The sequence below is a fragment of the Seriola dumerili genome, unplaced genomic scaffold (genome assembly GCF_002260705.1).
Source record: "Seriola dumerili isolate Sdu_G_001 unplaced genomic scaffold, Sdu_1.0 BDQW01000807.1, whole genome shotgun sequence".
Classification (NCBI taxonomy): Eukaryota; Metazoa; Chordata; class Actinopteri; order Carangiformes; family Carangidae; genus Seriola; species Seriola dumerili.
In genome coordinates, this window is record NW_019175062.1 from 406,851 (window position 1) to 432,124 (window position 25,274).

Genomic DNA, 25,274 nt, shown 5'->3' on the forward strand with positions numbered 1-25,274 from the left:
GCGTGCGCACTCATGAGCCGGCTGCTGAATGGCTTTTTGAAAACACTCTCAGACTCGCCGCTGCAGGTACTGTTGTGTAACATTTCGGAGGCGGCGAGAAACTAAAGATCCTTTGCCTGTCTGACGACGCACAGGAGAAGAAGAAGCATCATCATCATTGTGAGGATGTTGAGGATGCAGGGAGGGTTCACTCTGACGGATTGTGAAAGGCCAGTTTTAAAGATTAGAGAGTGAGTGTTGTAGTGGAGAACAGGCTGTAATTACCACTCCTGTGGTTTCATGTAGAGACACAAACTGAAAACATCATCACCGATTACACTGGAACATGTTAACCATGTCGTATACAGATGTTTTCATGAAATCAGTGATTATCTTTGATTGATTGATGATTTTATTCAACATTACATTAAAAAGCAGCCAAACATCCACAGTTTGATCCTATGATTCGCTGCATTATTAAAGGTATTAAAGGTTTTATGTAGCTTCCGTTTTGTCTTTCTTATATATAAAACACAAATATAAAAAAACAGAAGCTGCAACAAAAAGAAAACTAGAATCACCTCCTCGTGGTTGTCTGCCTCCTCCACTGGTTTCAGGTTACAACCCTGTTTATCCAGAGTCAGAGAAAATATGAACCATTGTGGTGAATGTTGTCATAATTGCTGTGAAGTCTTTATTAATTGCTAAGAAGTGTTTTGGGAGTCACCGTGACCTTTGACCTTTGACCACAAAAATCTAATCAGTTTATCCTTGAGTCCTAATGAATGTTTGTGGCAAATTTGAAGAAATTCCGTCAAGGAAGACGGACAGACAACCTGAAAACAATATGGCTCCTGCTCTGAGTGTTGCTGCCTCCTGTGACCCCTCCCTCACGCTGTATGTCTGCACGGTGGGCTTTTTGTGAGCGTCAGTCTGCCGTCTGTTTACAGGACGGTAATTATGTGACGCTTAATTAGCCAGAGTCAAAAGGGGCGCTGTGGTCTGGAGATTGGCATCGCTGAGCGGCCGGCCGCCGTCCTCCATCCTCCCGGGGCTGGAGGACGGCCGGAGGGAGACGGGGGGGAGACAGCCAAACGAATGAATGAGATAAGACTCAGTCTGACCGGCAGCACGGGAGAGTGACTCGACCCCGCTGACCTCAGAAACACATAAACACACACACACACACACACACACACACACACACACACACACACACGGTTCTGATGGATTTACAGGCTCATTCAACTACTGTCGTCATGGTAACCAAGCATCATCTTCAAAACCAGATGAGGAGGCGAGACCTGGAGATACAGTTGTGCATGAATCGTGATAGAAAACCAGTGAACTGGTCAAACAGTGATGACCGTCTTCTTCTTCTCCTTCTCCTTCTCCTTATTCTCCTCCTTCTTTCTCCTCTTCTTCCTCCTCCTCCTCTTCCTCCTCCTCCTCCTTCCCTGCTCCTGTGTGCAGACACATCGAAGCTGCAGAACCCGAGCCGGAAGCAGTCTGTGTCCAGGAGTCTCAAACACCTCTTCAACTCCTCCAACAAGTTTGTGAAAACACTGAAAAGGTTTGTGCTGATCAGTTTCTGGGTTTTCATGTGTCTGTCAGTGTCTTGTCTCTGTGTGTAGTCAGTGAACGAGCTGCTACATTTAAACCCCAGTAAATAGTTACATACTGTATAGACGCTGAGCTGCGGTGTTCTGACTCACCTGTATAAAACACATTTCATTTATAACATAATTCAAGGAAAGAAAAAGCTCCACATTTATTTCAGGGAACACAAACTAAACAGGTGGAAGCTTCATCACCAAAGGACAAAAGACAATTTCCTGTTTGTAGCGTGACGTAACAGGATTTCATAAATTCATAAAACATGTCGTCGTCGTCGTCGTTTGAATTTCCTCCTCGGTTTACCTGCTCTTTCCTGGGAATGTACCATCCTGTGTGTCTGCAGGGGGATTTACCTGGCGGCCGTCTTCTACCATAAGGACAGTTTACTGGTGACGGCGGAGGACCAGATCCCCATCGTGGAGGTGGACGACTCCTACAGCAGCTCCCTCATGCAGGACTTCCTGTGGTTCACCAAGGTACAGCTCATTTCATGATGTCAGTGTCTGAGAGGTCTTAGGTCTGCTGCTCTCTGTGGAGGCCATCGTCTCCATGGCAACATCATACTTGTTGTTTACATAACCCTAAGCATGATGGGAATCCTGATCAGAAAATATTAACATGTGGAAGTTCAAATCAATTCCTCCTCCGTTATCTGAGAGTACGTCCACACACTGAGCTGCTGTCAGTCAGCTGATTGATGCTGACTCTCCGACGACCTCACGGTTATGTGTGTGTTTATGGGATTAAATCGGTGTTTGATCCTGGTTCAAACAGTGAGGTGACAACAGAGGAGGAGGCTGCACAGAAACAGGATGTTACCTGTCTTCATGTGTCTCAGGTGTTTGACTGAGGACACAGATCTCTGTTGCTGTGCTCTGAGAGCTGCAGTCTGCTCCTGTTTCGAGAGGAATTAGATGTTCAGTGTTCTGTTCTTTTTGGCTCGTTGGATGAATTTTCAATCCACTCTTGTCTCCAGGCATCAGGCTGCCATGCCGCCCCCGAACGCAAACAAACAACAGCAGTTAGTTTTATGAGGCGCTGCGGTTTCACCACTTTCCCTTCCTGCAGCTCATTGTCTCTGTCTCTGCAGCTGTCCTGTATGTGGGAGGACGTCCGGTGGCTGAGACAGAGCATGTCGGTGTCCATGTCCTCATCCTCCACGCTGCAGGCCAGGCACAAGATGCTGACCGCCGCTGGCCAGCTGCAGGTCAGGACCCCAGCAGACCTGACTGGAAACCACTTTGAATCAGCTGTGATGAGGACGCATGCTTTTATTCTGACAGTTTGTCCCTAAATGTCCCACATCAAAATCATACTGTTCCTGTCAAGCTGCAAATGTCAAACCAATTAATTTCATCTTCATTTCAAGCCGCAGATTCAGACTTCAGAAGAGGATTAGGGCCTCGTATCAATGTAAATGTAAAAGTCAGAATTCTGACTTCTGACTTTCTAAAAAATGTTTTAGAAAGTCAGAATTCTACAAAACACTTTTTACATTTGGCCCTCTTCCGTACAGACTAAATCCCTCCATTAAAGTAAAATACAGGATGTTAACCTGACTCACATCAATCTTCACTCATCACAGCACCAGATAGAGAAATAAATAAATAAATAAACTCTCTGCAGATCGTTTCTCTGTTGAGTGACTAAGTCATTTATAAATGTTTTCTTAAAAGCGTCTTCTCACTTTTGATCGGGTTCATTTACCTGCAGAACCTCCTGGGAACTCACAACCTGGGCCGGATCCACTACGAGCCCATCAAGGATCGCCACGGCAACGTGCTGCTGGTGACAATCCGCGACACGGAGAGCCAGCACTCACTGTTCAGCGGGAAGTGGATGCAGGTGACCAAACTGCAGAGCCAGAGGAAATCCCTGTCCACACCCGAGGAGCCATACGCTCTGGACATCCTCATCATCACCATACAGGTGAGGAAGAACGAACCCTCAGTACCATGTGGTCCATGTGGATTAAGAAGACCTGGGACTGCAGCAGCAACCAGACCAGACCAGACCAAAACCTTTTTTTGTAGAATCATATTGTTTATGATAAATAATATTCAAGAACCAGGACCTGGAGTCAGGAACCTGTGGCTTGTAAAAAAAACTGCACATACACAACTCTCTCTCTCTCTCTCTCTCTCTCTCTCTCTCTCTCTCTCTCTGTTTCTTTGTCTCTCTCCCTCTCTCTCTCTCTGTCTATCTGTCTCTCTCTCTGTCTATCTGTCTCTCTCTCTCTCTGTTTCTCTGTCTCTCTCCCTCTCTCTCTCTCAGGACATTTTGGCATACCAGCGGCGCAGCACTCACCGACTCGCCCCGGGTCTCTACCTGGGCTACCTGAAGCTCAGCAGCTCCGTAGACCAGATCAAAGTCCTGGTGTCCCAGCGGACCCCCAACATGCTGTGTCACACCCGCATACGAGACAACTGCAACGTCTCCAGGTACGACACACACACACACACACACACACACACACACACACACCTCCAGCTCACACACCTGCTGACTGACAGCTGTTCTCACCTGTTGTCAGTCGACACGTGTGACGCTCACCTGTCGGCTCGTGTTACGTTACGCACTCGCTCTGAGAGTCAGCGTGCAGCTGACATCGCTCCCTCGACATATGTGGACGTGCGTGTGTCTTTTGTGTTGGATCCAATCTGATTGGCTCAGAGCTCGTGGGGGTGAGGAGGTGGAGGTGGGACAGGTAAAAGTATTTCAGCTCTTTGGCCTCCATCACAAGAATTTCTGGACGCTAAACAACGCTGCATTCCCTCCCCAGACAGATTGGAAAGTGTGAAGTGAGAAACAAAAGGAGTGTGTGTGTGTGTGTGTGTGTGTGTGTGTGTGTGTGTGTGTGTGTGTGAGAGTGAGAGTGAGAGTGTGTGTGAGAGTGAGAGTGTGTGTATGTGTGTGTGTGAGAGTGTGTGTGTGTGTGTGGATTCAAAGATGAGATCAAACCAAAAGACAAAACATCTTCAAACATATTATATGTCGTTGTCCTGATTTTTAATTTATTGATTATTGATCTTTGTTCTATTTGTATCTCCTCCTGTGTTGTTCATCTTTAAACTGTTTATAATTGTTTTCAAAGTTTCACTTTGTTTTGTAAAGTACATAGCTGTGTGTTGAAAGGTGCTATATAAATAAAGGTTATTATTAGCATTAGTTTTAGTATTAGCATAAGTATTATTAGTATTAGCATTAGTACTAGTATTTGCATTTGTATTATTAGCATTATTATTATCATCATTAGCATTAGTATTAGTCTTAGCATTATTACTACCATAAATATTAGTATTAGTGTCAGTAATAGCATTAATATTAGTATTAGCATTTTCATTAGTTTTAGTCTTAGTATTAGTGTGTGACGATTGTCAGTCATCCAGGTCATGGTCATCCTTGATGTACTGTGAATGTTTGTATTTGTCATGTGAACCTGTGACTCCCGAAAACATGTTAATACAGTATTTATTCATCCAAAACACAAGAATGTGTTAATGTGTCAATCAGCAGTTTAATCAATATAAAGGTTTTGTAACCTGTAAACAGACAGCTGAGAGGATCCATTAATATTAACGATTTGATATCGTTATACTAACGTGTGTGTGTGTTTGTGTGTGTGTGTGTGTGTGTGTGTGTGTGTGTGTGTGTGTGCGTGCGTGCGTGCGTGCGTGCGTGCGTGCGTTCAGGGAGGAGTGGGACTGGATCCAGACGCTTTCAGGTGCAGGACAGAATGACCACAACAGGGAAGGGAGTGAGGGGGCGGAGCCCAGAGCAGAAAGCCATGCCCCCTTACTGTACTATGAGCTGCAGACAGCGATCAAGTCCCTGCTGAAGCACATCAACCTACCTCTGCACCAGGTACACACACACACACACACACACACACACACCCACAGCCAGTTCATGTTAGAAACCAGCGTGTGTGTGTGTGTGTGTGTGTGTGTGTGTGTGTGTGTGTGTGTGTGTGTGTGTGTGTGTGTGTGTGTGTGTGTGTGCAGGCCCGTCACTTCCGTCTCTACAGTCAGGAGGTGGTGGAGCTCGGTCACGGTGTCTCCTTCCTGCTGCTGCTGCCAGCTGCCGATGACGTTTGCTCCGCCCCCGGACAGTCCAACCCCTACATCCCCCTCTCAGGATTCCTTCACCTCCCCCTGCAGATGTTTGAACTTGGTAACAATATACACACACACACACACACACACACACACACACACACACACACAAACACAAACAGGAGAAAGAAACACTGTGGTAGGAAGCTGGAACAACCTACGTGACAAAAACCTGAAGAACTGTGAGCAGGTGTACTGAGGAGAACTGGAACTGGTTTAAAGGGGGGGGGGGGGGGTCACAGCAAATCCTGATCTGTTGTTTTTCAGATTTTTACTCTTTGCTGCTTTGGATGAAGTTCTCTGATAAAAATTAAACAGGGGTTAATGCAGCAGCCGTCTGTACAGACTGAGCTGTGTCCTATCACACGCACACACACACACACACACACAAACATACACACCTATGTCTGCAGGGAAAAGCACTAAATCAGTCTGCAGGCTCCAGCAGGACGGCCTCTCTGCTGACCCCCATACATACACACACACACACACACACACACACACACACACACACACACACACACACACACACACATACACACACACACAAAAATGTGTCAATAACTCCCATACACACTGCACAATACTCTCTCTTTGTACACACACTGACCTCCTCTCTCTGCTCTGAATAAAACACTTCTACATGAGTCTGGTTTCAGTTGAAGCTGAACTCAACACGAGCAGATTGTCACAGAGTGAGTGTCGTGTCACAGAGACACGGATCACAGAGAGCGACATGTTCCTGTGACCAGAGCTCAGATGAACAGCTGATCACATGCAAGACTTTTACATTTACTTTTCTGTCAAAAATAAACTCAACTAGAATCCCTGCCTCCTCCACTCAGACTAGTTTCACGTTACGTCCCTGTTTATCCAGAGTCATAGAAAATTTGAACCATTTGTGTGAAATTTTGTCATAATTGCTTCATGAAGTCTTGAGTAATGGCTAAAAAAAAGGTTTTCTGAGGTCACACTGACCTTGACCTTTGACTTTTGAGATGTGAAGAAGTTCCATCAAGGCGTTACTGAGATATCGTGTCCATGAGAATGAGACGAACGGACAACCTGAAAACAAAATTACTCCTGCTCTGAATCCCTTCAAATTTGGCACAAACATTCACTTGGACTCAAGGATGAACTGATTAGATTTTGGTGGCCAAAGGTCAAAGGTCAAAAATCACAGTGACCTCACGTTCTTGTGAATGCAATGTATCAGGAACACCCAGAGGGAATTTCATTACTTCTGTGATCTCAAATTCATTCACTAATTATGACACAATTTACCTCAAATGTCTATGAGGATAAAATGAAATGATGACATTTTATATCCAAAAGGTCAAAGGTGAACTTCACTGTGACATCATAATGTTGTCCAAAAACACCTCTAGCTATTATTCAACGCTGTAACTTAGGAAGGAGAGACTGGGACCATGTTTACTGTAACTTTACTGGTTGGTGGAGGAAACAACCACGAGGAGGTGATTCTAGTTTCAGATGTTTGTCTGCACGCAGCTGTTCTTCACCCACGATGCTGTCTTCTGTTTACAAATGTGAGCAAGAACGAAAGTGTTGCATTTCTATTTTTGTGCAGAACGTTGTAAATGTTTTAAAACATGGTTTGATATTCAAATTCCCATCCCTGATGAAGAGACCACCAGCCGAAACGCATCGCTCTAATAAAGTTCTTCCGTTTACTGTGAGTGCTGCTGGAGTTTTGACCTCTGTGGACTTTTTCCTTTCTCCATGCACCTTGGAAGTCGGAAAATGAGCGATTAATTTATTTTACATAAAAAGCTGCAGCTGGATTTTATTCAGGTTTTCATCTGTTTCAGTTTTGGTTTATTAATATTGTAACATTTCAGAACAGAGACATCGTGGACTCGTCCCCATCTGTGTCTCTGCTGGTCTCTTCTGACCGCTCAGTCTCTTCTTCCGCTCTTCATCGCAATTTCTTTTCTTTCTTCAGTTCACTTCTGCACCTACAAGGAGAAGTTCATCAGCCTGTACTGCCGTCTGTCCTCCGTCTTGGACCTGGACGCCCTCATTACCCAGCAGACACTGCGGGAGGCCATCACTGACAGTGAGGTGGCCACAGCCAAACAGAGGCATCAGCTCATACTGGACTACATCCAGGTGAGAAACGCACGCACAGGTGAAGCTGCTGCACAAGTTTTAGGTGTTTTACTCATCATCAGCCGAGGACCCGCCTCCATCAGAGTTTGGAAAAAAAAGTGTGAAAAAGTCTGGTGACTGGTTTATGGAAACATGTCAGAAAAACCTGGCTGTGAAACAGAATTATCTAACACTGGTGGGAAACATTCCTGACATGGGATTTGAACCGTTCACACATGAAAACACATCTGCAGTCGTGAGTCAGCTGGACGGGAACCAGTTCAGTTTTATTCAGTCTGCTTGCTCTCAGAAGTCCGTCCATGTGGTTTCAGCTACTGTTCAGATTCACTCTGATTTATTCACAATGATTAAAGTCAGCTGAGAATCAGCTGAGAGCTCATCAAACACAGGATTTAATAAACCTCATTTTCACTGACATTTTATTTCATCTCCAGTTTTTCACTGAGAAAAAAAAAACATTTAAACATGAAGGCGGTGAGAAAACGATGGTGATCCAATCAGAGACGTTTATTGATGCAGTAAAGTGTAACTGCTGGAGTATTAGCTGTTAAACAGCTTGTTTTTCTAGAGTAGAAGAAGTCGAGAACTGGCTGCTCGCCGCAGTCTGAACGTATAAGAGTGAACCCGTCTGAGAGGAGCTCGCCGCCGCCGTTAATGGAGACCGACCACAAAACCACAAGGGTGCTCTCCGATCACAGCACTGCCAGGGGTGTGTGTGTGTGTGTGTGTGTGTGTGTGTGTGTGTGTGTGTGTGTAACCAGCTGTCTAGCTCTCTGTCTGTGATTTTAAAGCTCGGAAAAAAGTGGCCCCCCGACCACAAATTGCTCAGAGAGAGAGGGAATGTCAGGGGAAAAAATAATACCAATCAGAGCACGTGGAGGGGTGTGTGTGTGTGTGTGTGTGTGTGTGTGTGTGTGTGTGTGTGTGTGTGTGTGTGTGTGTGTGTGTGTGTGTGTGTGTGTGTGTGTGTGTGTGTATTAAAGACAGCTAGATGTTGATGTGAAGGGCAGAGTGTGAAAAGGGCCACGTCTGTCAACACAGAGGAGTGTTTGGTCTTTTATACTTGTGAGGACGCTGATTGTTCAAACACATTCTCTGAATCCTGAATGAACCTGAACCTGATTCAGACTCAAAACCAGGTCTTATTAACCCTTTGAAGAGGTGATGACTACACAAAATGTCCTTAGATTAAAAAGTGTCTTACTTTGCAACATGTCCTCATTTTGATATCTTCACTTCTGAGGTCTGAATCTCCAATCTCTTCGCTCTACATCAAGAGCAGGTCCAAGCCAAGTATCTGTCTGGACAGTGTAGAGAGGTGAGTCTGTGGAGGGAAAGTCCGACCTTGCACTCTTATGGCAGGGCTGGAATCTCTCATCTACAGAAAGTAGCTGAGGTTTGTCGCCAGGTGCTTTTCTTCGACACTTGACCGACCGACCAATGGGTTAACTTCATCACTCAGTCAGTCAGCGACAGACACTCCCATTTAAAAGGCCAACCTCGCTGTTGTGGTCTGGCCAAAAATGGCCTCACATACAAAATAGAAAAATATCTTCACTTTGTTCTTATTTCTAAAATAAAAAAATATATATTCAGTTTAGAAAAAATTCTTCTTGTGACAAAAATGATCCAACTTTACTAAAATCTCATCTCTGTTTCTGAAAAAGTTTTTGCAGACATTTGACACTTTGTTTACAAAAATATCTTGATTTATTATTATCATTTATTTATTATTATGATCTTTATAATGTGTCGTGGCTTTAGAAAGACGTCTTTACTTTTCAAACACATTTTCACTTTTTTTAAAACATCTTTTCTCTCAAGGTCTCAAACTCAAATCGGTCCTCACAGCAATAGAAGAACAACAGCTCTCACACACACTCTCGTGCCTCAGCGTGTCTCATCTGGGAGGTCCCTCTGCAAGTGCGTGTGTGTGTGTGTGTGTCTCAGTGAAAGCGGGTTGGTGTGAAGATGACGTGATGCCGTCTAATTGGACGGTTTGTTTAGACTCGCCACATGTTGATGGAGGAAAGTCTGTCTGCTTGCTGCACATCTGGCTTCTCCTCTTCACTGCTCCACATCAGGACCTGGAGACATGACACCATAAATAAACTGTTTTATTAGGTTTTATTCCTCAGTCTGTTGTTACTATTATTAACCAGCAGATTAGACATTAATATTCATGAAAGTCCAGGAGAAATTAAACCAAAAAACAACCTACAACACGAGGATCATTAGATCATGTTTGGTGTGAATATTTTCAAAATGTTGTGAAGTTTTACTGTGAGTCTGAAGCTTCATTCTCTTTAATTTATCCTTTAATCTTTGAGATGACGGCGACAGAGAAATAACTGAGATCTTAGTTTTAATTATGGCCCCACAGTTCAGTCTGCCTTCAGCTCCTGAACCTGAACCAGTCTGAACCACAGACTCCAAAACCTTCCCTCCAACAGGAAGATGATGTTTAATTCAACTGACGTGATTAAAGGAGAATTAATTAGTTTGAGTTCATCATGTCTATTCTTGACGGGAACAGGTGTTTCAGATGATTGATTCTTTTGACCGAAAAAAAACCACACCAGCAGAATTGTAGTTCAATTAAAATCTAACAACATCTAAACTAATGACGAGTCTGACCAGATACATAATCCCAACAAGGTCCAGGACTCAGACCTTGTAGATGATATCACTTGGAAGAAGATATCCAGCTTGACCTGAAGTCCTTTTTGATTTGGTCTGTTTGGCAGTGAGGCTCTAAAAGCTGTAAAAATCTAAATTATTCCTCATTGTCCCCTCGCCCCTGAGAGAAAGACACAATAAAAAAAAATTTGAAAAAATGGAAATAAATAAAAAAAGAGGAGTTATACATGGATAAAGGTTCAAGATAAAATTTATTGTGAATATAGAATAATGTGTTAGTCAGGAGGATCAGGCAGGAGGCAGCGAGTGGATCTACATCCTGTCAAACTGTCAAATAAAAGCAGAAATGTCATAGTTATTCAAGTAAGTAAAAGTACAGTTTTGTAGAAAGTTAAGTGTTGGTCAAGAGGCTTAGACTCTGACCCGGACCTTTTTTCCTCCAACATACTCAGACCTCCATCCTGTCTGTCACCTCATTCCTCTGTATCTATGACACAAACACACAGTGAAACATGGCGTCGCTGAGGTTTGTGGGAAGACACACTGAGCAGAGAGAGCGGCTGTAGCTGCAGCACGGCCTTGGAAACCTGTGTGTGTGTGTGTGTGTGTGTGTGTGTGTGTGTGTGTGTGTGTGTGTGTGTGTGTGAAGATGCTGTCAGAGTGTGATTAGCTGCAGATGCGTCTCTGCTCTGGAAAGTTTCTCAGATCCAGCGGCTGCAGTGTCAGAGATCCACCACACAGCTTTCCTCTCACAGCTCCACAGTGTTATCTCAGCTGGAAACATCTCCCTGAAGGAAAATGCACTTTGTTTGTTTGTTTGTTTTTCTGTTGTTGTTGTTGTTGTTGTACAGTTTTGTTTTTATTTGCCTCACATCAAAACAACCTGTAAAACATCAAAACTATCAGTACAGCAGAGAAACACACACATATGGTCAAATTAAATACACAAGTTTCTTATTCTGCAACACAAATATGACACAACAAACAAATAAACAAGCAAACAAACAGTATCTTAACATACAGATGAGGGGCAGAAATTCCCAGTGAACTCCCAGCAAACACCAAGAATTCATCATTTAGTTCTTTTATTGTCATAATGCCAACAAAAGACTTAAAGTTCCTCCAGACGTAGTCTGATGATCTGGATCAGGCCTTGAGCCCCGCCCACCACCTGCTTGCTCCAGGTTGACAGGTGAAAGAGTAGAGAGTATCAAGATAGTTAGAGGAGGAAACATCAGACTCACCCTCAGTCAGACCTAGACTCAGTCTGTTGAGACCAGAATCAGAGACTAGCAGACGTATCAGAACGGTTAGCGTAGTTAGCATCTTTTCAGAACGGTTACCATAGTAAGTATATTTTCATAAATGTTAGCATATTTAGCTTTTTTTATGTTGTTAGAGAGCTTGTAACTGGCAATGGCTGACACAGCGTTAGTGACGCTGACTCTCTCTCTCTGTACTGACAAGGTTTCAGTTTTACCCCCACCCCCCACTCCCCCGGTCCGTCCCCCGTTCGTCCCCACAAGTTGACAGGATTGGTTCCTTAGGTTTGTGACGTATGAAACCCTGGCTTTCTGAATCTGTGTTTATGACACTGTCATTGGTTCACTGCAGTTCAAGGGTTTTTAATATCTGTTTGACAAAATCTTGTGATCAGTGTCATTCATACAAAGGTCCAGGTCACTATCATTTATTAATTATATTACTATGAATTATGTACAGCTGGGAAGTCAACAACAACATGTGATTTTGACTTTGACCAGTGAGACTGTGAAACAATATGAAATCACATGCTGTGTGGTTTTCAAGAGTCTTTAATGTGATGTTGAACACTGACACATCACGCTCAGGAGAAACGTACAGACTGATCCTTTAAGTTAGTTTAATTGACTGTATGGACAGAGTGTAATGTGTTCCTCTGTGTGTGATTGTTGTTGGTAAACTCTCTCTCTCTCTCTGTGGGACAAGCAGGAACCTCCTCCATGTTTTTCTCTCACAGGCTCTCGCTCTGCCGTCGCAGCCTCGGCATTCTTTCCAGCCGAGTCATCCTTGCTGTCAGCCCGCAACCCCCCCCTTGTGTGTGTGTCTGGCACTAAGTGCTCTCCTGCTCTGTGTCAGACAGTCAGCTAATTGCTGCTTAACGTTTTGTCACGCTTCATTCTCTTCAAAAGCAAACACACACACACACACACACATACACACACATTTTCACACATGATAAATTTTACTTTCAGTTAAAGGGGAATTCCTCCACTGTGTTTTCGCATGAATGTGTGAATAAAGTTGTAGAGAACTGAACAGATTTAGTATAAATAGAAACACAGAAAAACTGATGGAGTCAATGATCAAACTTGTTTCCAATGAAATTTCTGTTGACTAATAAATAAATCAGATCACGGTTTCAGCAGTGAAGCTTGTTAATCAATAGAATAAGACATCGTCGGCGTAGAAATACGGCAGGGGGATATGGTCTATAAGTAATATGGCGATATTTTTAGGCTATATCGCGATACATGATATATATTGCAATATTTTTTAAATTTCCTCAATAGAATTTGATGCATAAAGAGACACAATCTCATGCTTTGCTCCTGTTTTGTGCGATTTAGAGATTCAGCATCTCGCCTGTTTTTCACTCATGACGAGCGGCTCCCAGCAATAATAGACAGGGAAACATTTGTTGATAGTCATACTGATATGATACCAGAAACATTATATATAACACCTTTCACTAGTCTATAGTTTCACTGTCTGGACTATATATGAATATGACACAGACATGAAAAAAAACCTTTATATTTATAAATATAAATATACAGAAGTTTATTATAGTATATATATATATATATATAAATATTATATTGTATAACTTATTTTTAATCATTTTAGCAACTGCATGGAGAGACAGAGGAGACCACATGTACTAGTGGTCATAGCAGAAACCCATTGTTGGTTATAATTATGTTATAATTTAACAGAGTGAAGGGCAGTATTTTACCGGTGCTCTCTCTCTCTTTTGTTCTCGCTGTGTGTGTCTGTACCAGAGTAAACAAAAGTCGGCGCAAACTATGTAGAAAGACAGAGCTGCAGTAGCAGCAACGCAGCTGCCGTGCACTGTGAGGCAAACACGCGAGGCAGGCGTTGTGTTCCGATGCCGTTTCTTCTCTGAACCAATATGAATTGGTTTTTTAAAAAAAAAATTTAAATACGAATTAGCTCACTTTGGCGTTTCACTTTTTTCGTCAATTCGCTCCGTTCATGATACAAACACACACACCTCCTCACCTACATCACACATGCGGAGAGTTTTCTGGATGGGCGGTTGAGTGTGTCTGTGAGGGAGAGATCGAGAAAGGCGAAACGCCAAAGAAAACTTCATGCCGGCGTCTTAAAACAATTATGTGACAATTTATACACGATGTTCGCGATATTGTCATTTTATACATCCCACGTGGAACAAGCCGCTATACATCTAGTATATTCGATATATCACCCACCCCTACGTAGAAACAGACTCTGGTATCATCTGGGCTCTATTCCATCAAGACAGATAAAGAAAAATCCGAGCTTGTTTTGTTAAGTCTCGCTAATATAAATCAGCGTTCCGTTCCATCACTGTGGCTTAAACAGGATTCCCGGCTCCGTAACCATGGTAACTGATACTACCCAACTAGCGTTCTCTATAGCAGGCTAGCTGTCAAGCCTAACTTAGCTGTGTTTCAATGAATTTCCAACGGCCGGAAACAGAATCCCAAAAGAAAGTTCCATCAAGTGTGTTTTTACGCTCGCATCTCTTTTTTCATGTCTGTGTTTGGAAACTAGGGTGATAGCAACATTGGTTATTGTATAATATAGGCTAATATAGACTATAATATAGGATGCAGTTGGCAATATACAATGAATTAAACATTTATTGCCTTTATTCTGATAGCCACAGGGAGAGAGATGATGACATGTGGGAACGGTATACAGGTCGGACTAGAACTAGTGTCACTGCCGTCATGAGTAAATTGGTTATATGCACTTTGCCAGGTGAGCTAACGGACTGCTGTACTATTGACTTCACATCAAGAAGGTGATCATACGTGTATTTTCTCAGAGCACACAGAGCTCGTCAGTCTACTGCTCACTGATAAACTTCTCCAGTCCACCTGTACTAGTTGGGGTTTTACATTATTCACGTATTATACAGGACAAGTGGTCACCCTAATCAGCAGGGTTTCCTCCGCTGCTCTTGTTTTCCCTTCTTTCTGTGACATGATCTTTCTTTTCAGTAATCGACTGTTCTGGGCTGCTTGTATAGTCCGTGTGCACAGCTTGTTCAAACCTGGTTTGAGTCAATGTTGACGAGCCACAGCTACATTGTTTCAATGTTTGAGCCTGAAGTGAAAGTCAACGTTAATTCAAACCGATCTTTTTCAAGTAAGAGCAGATTTTCTGAGCTACGTCAATGGAATAACAACAGTGCTGCGCACAGAACATGTTGAGTGTGTTGACTGTTTTGTTGTGCTTCTGCAGCAACTGGATGAAATGCGTCGGGACCTCCGCTGGATCACCGACGCGCTGCAGTACGCTCGCTACAAGCACCCTCGGGGCGGCGTACCCATCACCTGCCTGGTTGACGTCAGCGCTCCGGAGAGCGACTCCGGCCAGCAAAAGACAGACTCCACCTCCTCCACCATGGACTACCTGCCCACGCCCTCCCCCTCACCTGAGCTCCGCAGGAGGAAGGCCATCAGTGGTGAGTGGTCCCTCCTCAGACCTGGTCTGAGTGTAGACCTGTTGACCCCTCACTCCCTCTCTCTGCTTCTAGACTCTCTACTTGGCTCGGATGAAGACGGCTCCTCCGAGGTCTTTCTGCCCACTGACAGCGACTATGACTCCAGTGACGCCCTGAGCCCCCGCGAGCTGGACCTGCTCTACTCCCCACCCCAAGATCTATCCCAGCAGGCCGTGCACTCGCTGGGCGGCAGCGCCCCTGATGTGCTCCAGATCCAAGAGCTCAGGTGATTTGTGTGTTTGTAAATGGTCTCACCTGTTGAGTTCACATGTGACCTCATTCATCTTTACACACAGATCAGTTTACAGCTGAGTTAGTTTAGTTTAGGTCAGTTTAGACTAGATCAGTTTAGATTAGATTAGATTGATGATGGTGATGATGATGATGATGTTGATGTGTTACCTCTGTATGTTCATGTTCAATCTAATGACGCCTCTCTCTCTGGAAGGTACAGCGTTGTCCCGCCCACAGACCTCCCCCTCCCCTCGATGATGAAGGATCCCAAATCTAAAGAGGCTCCTCTCTCCTCATCCCTCCTCCCCCACTCTCCCTCTCTGTCCAAGGACTTCAGTCTCTCTAGCTCTGGTTTGGCTCGCTCCCCCTCCCTCTCCAGGACCCTCCCCACCTCTCCGTCCCTTCCCCTGTCCCCCAGATTCTCCAAAGACCTGCCTCTGTCCCTCCCCCTCTCCCCGGTTCTGTCCGACACCACCAAGACTCTGGAGGGCCTCTCCCTGTCCAAGAGCCACCAGGAGGACGTTGCTCCCCTGAGGGCCCTCGCCAACCCCCCCGCCAAACGCAAACTGCTCTCCAGGAGTCACAGGGGCCAGTACTTCAGCGGGCCCCAGCGCTGGCTGAGGGGCCACAGCGGGGAGAGTCAGACCAGATCTCTATCTGAGGGTGTGTACACCAAGCAGCTGGATCCAGACCTGCCCCCACCTGGGGACCTTCCCTCCCCACAGAGCACCACCTACGTCAGCCACGCCTCCTGCGTCCTGGAGAGCCGGAAGGGCCGACACCGGGAGCCACGGCCCCACGTCCGCAGGATCTTCGTGGAGCCCTGCAAGGAGCTGTTGCCGGGCGACGAGAGGAGGGGCTGGGAGGAGGAGGGGGAGGGAGGCAGAGAGATGACGGAAAAGCTGAAGGCTGCAGGCGTGTCGGTGGTCGTGGCACAGGCGGAGTCTGGAGGGGAGGGGGAGGAGCCTGAAGGAGCCGCCGCCCAGGACGTAGACTCAGACGAACAAACCAATGCACAGGTGTCAGAGATCCTGAGCAGCACGCTGTGAGAGGACGGTCAGTCCAGAAGGCTGAGGGTTTAAAGCTACACTGGGTAAAATTCAACAACAGCTTTATTTAAAAAGAAAACGTCAGGTCAGTGGTTCCCTCGCCCTGTGAGAGACCCCCCCCCACTGTATCACAGACCCCACCCCCCCACCCCCACTGCACAGATCAGGAAGTTAAGTATATGTAGACTTTCCAGACCGACCCAGTCCTCCTCCTCCAGGTCTTGTTAAACCAGAACTCTCATTTGTGTGTCGAGGTTTGTCCTCTAGCTGCAGCTGCTGGTCACAGTGCTGCCCCCCTGTGGACAAAAAGGGAAAACAGCGCTGTGACCATCACTGGTTTTTGTTCTGAGACAAACAAGATACAGAACTTGAACAAATCTACGTTTGATTCACCTCCATCAGCTTTACAGTGGGAAACAGTCGGAACGCTTGTATCGTTTTTACAACCCAGTTTAGATGAAACACACCCCTGGAGGGGGGCGGGGTCATGGCTTTGGTCATATAGAAGTGGGCGTGGTTTCATTTAAACTGGGACGGAAAAAGAGTGGATCAGACACCTTCCCTCTGGAAAGCTTTAATGGGAGCTGAGACAGGAGCCGGGTCCTGACCCTTTTTGACCAGATACTTCCTGGTACCACCAACACACAGGAAGTGACCTCAGGAACTCAAAGTCATTTTTGCACATTGTCTGTTTCTCCACTGCGTCAGAGCAAAGAAATGAATCAGACAGAATAAAAAACGATGGCGGCATTTGAAACACACATTTTTATGCACATGACCAGAGCTATGAGACCTGCAGAACCCGCCTGAAAGTTCCTGATCCTTCAGAACCTGCAACCCCCAGACCATCTGGAACAATCCTAAACCTAGTTCCTCTGGTCAAAACAAAGGTTCCTCTGAGGTTCTTGTTCTCCCGCAACGGAAACACGATCTCCATGATGCAAAGATTAGAGGAAAGACGGACGTAGGTTTTTATTTATGTTCTGAACTCAGATTGATCTTGTCACCTGATGTGACCAAACAGGAAGTGAGATTATTTAAAATCCAAGCACTGCCCAGTGTCACTTTAAAATAACCTCAGACTCAAAAGGTCAAAGGTGAAGAGCAAGCTTCAAACCAGGACATCAGCTGTTAATGTCACCACTGTCCTCCCTCTCTCTCTCTCTCTCTCTCTCTCTCTCTCTGTCTCTCTCTCTCTGTGTCTTTGTGACGACTGGCTGGGCACGTTTTGTGTGACGACGACGAGCAACCCTCAGACCTTGGACCTCTCCGTAGATTGTAAACTAAACTAAAGTTGCTGGTTCAACTCCGCCAAGCCTCAGAACCCATGGCATCGACTGTTACAAAGAAAATAATCAATGCAAAGAGAAAGCGAGTGCTGCTTCTCCCACCAGGACCTTTGCACACGACCAAAAACACGCCGCTTTGATTGATTGTGACTGACTCGTTTTCCCAGTTCAGTTAAAGTCTCTCAAACTCTTGAATTGAATCTTTGGATTATGATGATTTTTTTTCTTGGTGGCCCCGTCTCCAGAGCATGGATTCTCCTCTACTTGAAGTGAATGTACAGTTCAGTCTGTGTGTGGTCTCCTGTGATAATTCAATCAATGTTATTTTGAGCTGCTCCCATCATAATGTGGTCGAATTAAAGTTAAACATATATATACATATATATATATATATATTATTCCCTTAGGTCTGAAACACGTGAGCTGCCTCAGTCTCTAAACACAGACCACTAGAAACCTGAACACATGAAGTATTTTTGTATCTTGGACTTAAAGGTGTGCTACAGTCGGAGCTGTGTGTTGTTGGCATGAAGTTGTTTATAGACGTGTTTTTTTTTTGGAATAAAGCTTTGTGTCCAGTTTGTGCCTCCTCCTGGTTCAGCATGACGATGTCAGGGGTCAGGGGGTTTGTAGGTCGGGGTGGGGGGGTCCGGATATTGTTTGCCTAAAAGCAGTCAGCACTTTGCCCCTCTAGTGCCGCAGATAACTGCAATAATCTTTCAAATGTGGATACAAGCGCAAAAAAAAAGATGGCCGCCATTTATTTGTGCAGTTTCCAACATGTATCCTGAAAAATTCTGCATGAAACACAATGTGTTTGCAAAAAATTTATTATGAATGACGAACCAAAAATTCTGCATTTGTATCCACATTTGAAACGTGCGATTATCTGCTGCGCTGCACGGACTGCCGACCTGACGGTGTTTGTGTCGTGCTGTTGTGTTGACTCTCCGTTGTAACATCCACAGTTACTGTAGTTGTTCCCCCGAGGGCCGGTGGTGTATTTCCTCTTCAGTTTTTTCTTCTTCCTATGACGTGCACCAGAAACTGCAGCGGTTTGATTTGTATTAATGATGTCTGACAGTCTGTCTGTTTGATCATGCACAGGTTCCTAACACGTATGCACGCTGTTTAAAAGTGCATTTTTAATGTTTGCACATAGCAATTATGGAATAAAAGCTAATTGAATAATTGATACAATTGGGCATTAACTGTGGCAGCTTTTCTCATTAATGACTGTACAAAGGTTTAAAGTGGAGGATGATGTTTATTAAAGTGACACACGGAGGCTGCAGCCGCGACAGCCTGACGTTTGGTTTGTTTGAGCTTTCGCTGAAAGTTGGACAAAAAGCTTGATGTTGAAATCATGTTGATGTCTGTTTCCCCCCATTTCCAGTCTTAATGCTAAGCTAAGCTAGCATTAGTGTGTGGAGTTGCAGCAAGCACCTGCTTGCTGCAACTCCACACTGAATACACTGACATGATTTTAGTATCAGACCTCTGTGTCACTGTCAGCAAGGAAACAAACATCTAACTCTTCTTCAGTGTTATTAAAAAACACTACACTGTAAATTATGGTTTATTTCAACTTGAAGTTTATTTTCGTAGCTCAGGTCTGTCAGTCCTGATAACACTCACCTGAGTACTGTTAAGATCTCAGAAAACAGTGACTGCTCCGGAACCACTTGCAACAACCAGACCAGTGAGTTCAGATGATGTGTACCTGTTTATCAAACTGAGCATGAACACTCCTGATCCTCCTTCAGTCTGAGCTCTCATTAGTCACAGCCAAGCATCAAACCCCGAGGCTGATTCATGAGTTTGATGTGCTGATAACCGATGGAACGGACACTCGAGCTATGACAATAAAAAGTTGGAATAAAACATCATTAAACCAGTTCTCCCAGTAACAGACTGGTCTGTCTGATTTCTGACCAGTTCAGATTTTTATCACCTCTGAATCTGGAGGCTTCAGTCTTCATATTTGTCCTCAGGAGTCCAGTCTGTTCATGTGAGGAAGGCTTTTATTTTGAAATGTTTTTAACGTCCAGTGTGGACAGGATGTTGTACCTGAACCTTGAGTCAGGTGTGAATGACTCCTCACACATTCCTCTGTCCTCATATTTTCTCCCGACAAAGCAGAAACAAACCTCTGTCTGTATATTTTGCATCACCTTCATTTATCCTGAAGCATCAAGATCCACTTTTGACTTTATTTATTTGCAGCTTAAGGACCATTTCATTTTTTATGGACTGTTAAAAAAAAAAAGAAAAAGCCTCCAGTGTTTTCCTGCGTTTTACAACATGAATGATGTATTTTACCAGCTGAAATAAACGTTGTCTCATGTGGATGTTGTGCACGTGAAGCTGTGAGTTTGTCTTTTATCAGAAGCTGCTGTCAGCTGGCGGATACAGATAAAGCCACGGCGTGTCCGCCGCTGGGGTTTTCATCACCGCCTTCTCGTCCTCGCTGCTGTATCTGTGGCATTCTGGGTATGTGAGTCAAGCTCTGCCAATCAGAAGTAACGCTACACCGCTGTCAGGCCTCCAGACGGGAACATGGTGAGTAACGGGTGACTGTCTAGTGTTGAATCATCAGATTATTTCAAACATGTTAATGTGTGAGTGAAGCTGAGCGGACACTGTGTCTTAAAGGTCCATATAGTATAAAGTATATGTCCATGTGTAGTTCGATTATAAAGCAGGTCTGGGTTCTGTATTAATACTGTGAAAGTATCAAAGCCTCAGTCCACAGAGAAATGCACACAGCCTGTATTCAGAAACTGAGCCTTAAAACCAGCCGTCAGGACTTCTGGAACTTTGTGATGTCACAACAAAGCAGTCCACCCCCCCCCCCCAAGCCCCGCCCACGTGGACCCACCATCCAAACCTTGCAGGATTTGGTTTCTCTGAGTGTTTACCTGAAATCGGCTATATTTTTTTTATCAGATCACTTAGAAAACAGTCAGTCAATCAGAAGGGAGGCTCAGAGCGTCCTCTCTTCTGATTGGTTCACCGACCTCTTGTTACTAGAACTCCAGAGAGAAGCCTGAGAGAGGAGATGTAAAACTACATTGAGATTTTTTTTGGTTCTTAAAACCACAAATACATCTTCTTATGTATCAACACTTCAAATAAAACATAGAAGAAGAAGAAAACTAGAAGCTTTAAGTTTATTTTAAATCTATTTTCCAATTAATTGATAGTTTTGTTTATGAAAATTCATGATAAAATTTATGATAAATGCTGTTATAATGAAATAATAACTGCTTTGTTTGGGCCAAACCTCAAAAACATTAAAAACACATGAAAGTTATGCGAAGAAAAATCAGCAAATCATCTCCTCTGAGAAGCTGCAAATATGAGCAGCTGATTTCTGTTAATCGATTATTTATTTTATTTTATTTATTAGCCACTACCATGGTAGCAGCAAAACAATCATGTAAATTAAAAGCAAAAAGATAAAAGCATTTTTTTATCCTTTTATATAATTCTCTTTATATTTCCACATTTTTTAATTTACTTATTTATTCTTTTGTTTATTCCTGTTTATATTTACTTATTCTTTTACAGATGTATTCGTTTTTGTGGCACTCCTATGACTCCATAGAAAAAGTTTGAGAAAAAAAATCTCTATTTCATTTCAGTTTACAATCTTTTGTAGCTTTCAGCAGAATCTCAGCAGACAGTTTGCTCAGATCATATGGAGACTAACTACTAACCAGAGACTAAGTAGAGCTATCAAACATATCTCTGTTATTGAATTATAAAATGTAATGTTCCGGTCTGACGTCCTGTGACCTGATGCAGTCTCAGACTGGAGGTGTTGGAGGAATCCGCTGCAGCCGGGCTCCTGAACAGCCGAGCCTCGGCGGTCAGAGGACGCCGTGTGGGAGGGTGTGAACCAACTGGAATCTCACACCACCGCTGGCAGGGAGTTTTCCCGCTGGAGCGCTCGGAGCATTTCAGAGCCGCGGTCCAAGCCACAGGATCTCTGCTCCCTAGCCCCTCGCTCAAGGACTTGGCTCTGCACACAACAAGTCCGTCAGTGAGAATGCACGACGCTGTGGAAACGCACATCCAGTTATTCAGTGGAGTCTGGGAGAGTCCAGCAGTGTCTGACGTCTCTGCAGTGAAGATACTCTCCATGTTTGTGTTGGGGTCTGCAGCCATGTTAGCTGCTCTGTCAGGGCCGGATTCAACTCCTGAGGGGCCAAGCATTTGTTGTTGGGGCCCCTATTTACATTTACCCCCACTACACATGTCAGCATTGAGTGCTCCATCAGTCGACTGGAAACCGTTAAAAATTCACTGGTCCCATTTAACATCTGAATATTGGTCATTTTCTCTGACAGCGAGTCAACATGTTAAACGTTTTACTAGCTGAACCATTAATCAAAAGCAATAACTATCAGATTTTTTATCGTATTGATCGTGAAAATGTTGTCGGTCTGATGGAATAAAACGACCTGAAGGAGGTTTCCTGTTTGTTGATTTTAGGAAAAATTAAAGCGATTTGATAAAAGCAAAACTAAAGCAAAACCACATTCTGACACAGAGTCCCTCTACGAGACCAGGACCACAGGCTGCGGGATGGAGGACCTGACATGTTGATATTCAGTTGAGCATCAAGTGATGTGTATTAAATATGTGGTTGTGGGGCCCCTGAGCTCTTGGAGCCGGACTGTAGTGGTGATTCGAGGAACTAAAGGTTTTGGTTCTACAGCGTTGGCATCATTTTCACACCTGGAGGTTTCTGCTTGGTCCCTTGTCCTCGTGTCTCAGCTGTGACCCCATCAGGACGTCTCAGTCCTGTGTTGCTTGGATCTGGAGTGTTCTGGACCTGTGTCTTTGGGCAGGTGGACTCTTCAGACTGGTCCTGGAGCAGATCTGCCCTGAACCTTCTCCCTTAAAAACCCCTCATCCCACCTCTTTGTGTATGAGTCTGTGACATTTTCATTCAACAGTTCATCTGGACATTTGATTGTGTGTTTTGGTTTGTAGTGAGCAGGGAAAACATCTGGTTCAACATCTGTATTTCACAGCCAGGCCTGTGTTTGAGGACGAGGACGTACAGACGCCGTCCTCCTCTTCCTCTGGCTTCTCAGAGACGATGGTTGTTGTGCGGGTCAGAGGCGATGAAATCTGAGCCAGATGAACGGTTGCTTCGTGTGTTCGTGTGTTTGACCCGTCTCTGCCACCTTGAAGCCTTCTCACCCAAATGGAGCGTCCAAATTGCCCCGGTTGTCTCTCCATCAAAGCTCTTGTTTGTGGGGGAATTAAATACCCCACAAACAAGAGCTGCTTTTTTTATTCTCTCCTCGGTTTTTATCTGGCTGGGTCACGAACGAAGCAGCCCGCCTGTTAGCCCTTCATCCTGGGAGGCCTTCAGATTCACTATTAAGATTAAAGCGACGTTGTGTTGGAACATCAGAGGGAACACACACTGAAGTGGAGGAGTCCGTATCGCCGCCGTGTTCTGGAAAATCAAAGGAAAAAGTGATTCAGAACATGTGGATCTGTGAGAGTCTGTAGTGAAGACGAGGGAAAACACAGGGAATCTGTGGAAAATGGAAACGGCAGGACAAGGCTTTTGATGATAAGTGAATGTGATCATGACGTAATGTTTTTACCCCGAGAGGCCGAGTGACGATCTGACTGCACGGTGGTTTTTGCAGGGAAAAGGGCTCAGGTGGAGGAAGCATCTTAAGATTTTCCATCAAGTCCAACTTAAGATTTCCTTAAAATAAAAACTGTTGCACAAAACAAAAACAAGTCTTCTCCTTAAGGTTTCCTTAAATGTTCTCTTAAGTATTTAAATTGCAACGTGGTTTGTTAGGTCACAATGACCTCGACCTTTGACCACCAATCTGTAATCAGTTCTTCTTTCATCTTTAAGTCCAATTGGACGAAATTGCCTAAAGGGGTTCTTGAGATATCACGTTCATGAGAATGAGACAGAAAAACAAAACAAAAAAAACATCATTTTCTACAGTTGTTTTCTCTAATTAGAGAAAACAAAGTTAAAGTTAATAAAGTTCATTTTTGAGACAGATATTTCGATAGTATTGAATCATCATGGACTTTGTTCAAATTAGATTGCTGATATTTGCAACCACAAAGACCTTCTGTTGCAATTTTGCAACGTTTTCACACAATCCCCCAAAAAGCAAAAAATGAAAAACCTGTTATTTACTTGATCAGAGGCTTCCTAAAAAGACTTTAAAAAGGAGAAGAAAATGACATCCATAACATCAATGCTTGAGTTTCAGAGGGTTAAGGTTTTCTCCTTATCTTAGACTTATATTTAAGAAGTCCGTTAAGATCTTAGTAACCAAAATAAGGAAAAAAAACTTAAGGTTCCTCTGATTGTATCTTAACCTCAACATGTCTGAGTTAATGGTGATCAATGAAGAAGAATTTTCCTCGATCAGAAGAACCTGATGGAGCTTCAACGATGAGGAATTGATTTTGCTCCATAGATTTGATTCGCAGTCAGTTTATGATTTGTCCGACCATCTAGAATTTCTTAAAAAGTTTCCTTAGTTAAGGAAAAAACATTTAAATTTACGGCAGTAATAGAGAGTTTACAGTGGTTTGTTTGCTGGCATTAGATAAGGAGAAAACCTTAAATACTTACTTCATTTTACTACATTTTAAGGAAACCTTAAGGAGATTTAAGTATATTTTGTGCAACCATTTTTTATTTTAAGGAAATCTTAACTCAGACTAAAGAAAATCTTAACTTAAGGTGTTTTGTGCTACTGGCCCCTGAGCCTTAAAACGAGCAGTCAGGACTAATGTAACTTTGTGATGTCACAAGAAAGCAGTTACTGCCCCCTCATCCCCGCCCACTCCCTTGAAGGAGTGTTTCCTGAAATCTGCTATATTTTTATTGGATCACTCAGAAAACAGTCAGCCAATCAGAAGAGAGGCTCAGAGCCTCCTAATGATATGATTCATTAATTAACATGAGCTGGACCTGGATCAGTGTCAGGGTCAGGACTCAGGACCTGGATGAATGATCAAGATAAAAATTATTCATTTATTTAAGCAGCTGGAATATTTTGTTTCAAACAGATGTTAATTTCAATCTGCACCAGCTTTTTAAATGATGTGTGTATACATACTGTATATGTTTACTGAAGCGCACCTGTGTTATTAGGTACACAAGGAAGACACAAGATCAACTGATCCAATACAACAGGTCAGGTATAAATCCACCCTTACAAAGATGATCCTGTTCAGATCTGACATCTTATTATTAATAATAATAATAATGATGATATTCATATATTATTTCTTTATAATGTTGGATCAGTGTTTCAGGTCTAGACTCAGTCCTGGACTCTGCTCAGACCGCCTGGCTCTTTCACCTCAGGGTTCGGTTGTGACTTTTCCTGGAACCTGGAAGTCATCTGGGCCTCCAAATCCATCT

At 43.8% G+C, this 25,274-nt stretch overlaps 1 protein-coding gene across 1 annotated transcript in view; it reads left to right on the top strand.

Annotated features, from left to right (window-relative positions):
- LOC111237052 (ankyrin repeat and fibronectin type-III domain-containing protein 1-like) overlaps positions 1–22,787 on the top strand; it is a 53,480-nt gene extending 30,693 nt beyond the window's left edge. Inside the window, exons 10-22 of the mRNA XM_022766010.1 lie at positions 1,453–1,552; positions 1,940–2,072; positions 2,687–2,803; positions 3,310–3,525; positions 3,871–4,037; positions 5,289–5,460; positions 5,601–5,769; positions 7,678–7,844; positions 15,003–15,225; positions 15,298–15,490; positions 15,713–16,543; positions 21,647–21,997; positions 22,622–22,787. Of these exons, the coding sequence (XP_022621731.1) occupies positions 1,453–1,552; positions 1,940–2,072; positions 2,687–2,803; positions 3,310–3,525; positions 3,871–4,037; positions 5,289–5,460; positions 5,601–5,769; positions 7,678–7,844; positions 15,003–15,225; positions 15,298–15,490; positions 15,713–16,543; positions 21,647–21,997; positions 22,622–22,787 (3,005 nt within the window). The remainder of the gene's footprint in view (positions 1–1,452; positions 1,553–1,939; positions 2,073–2,686; positions 2,804–3,309; positions 3,526–3,870; positions 4,038–5,288; positions 5,461–5,600; positions 5,770–7,677; positions 7,845–15,002; positions 15,226–15,297; positions 15,491–15,712; positions 16,544–21,646; positions 21,998–22,621) is intronic.
- Positions 22,788–25,274: the final 2,487 nt, after the last annotated feature.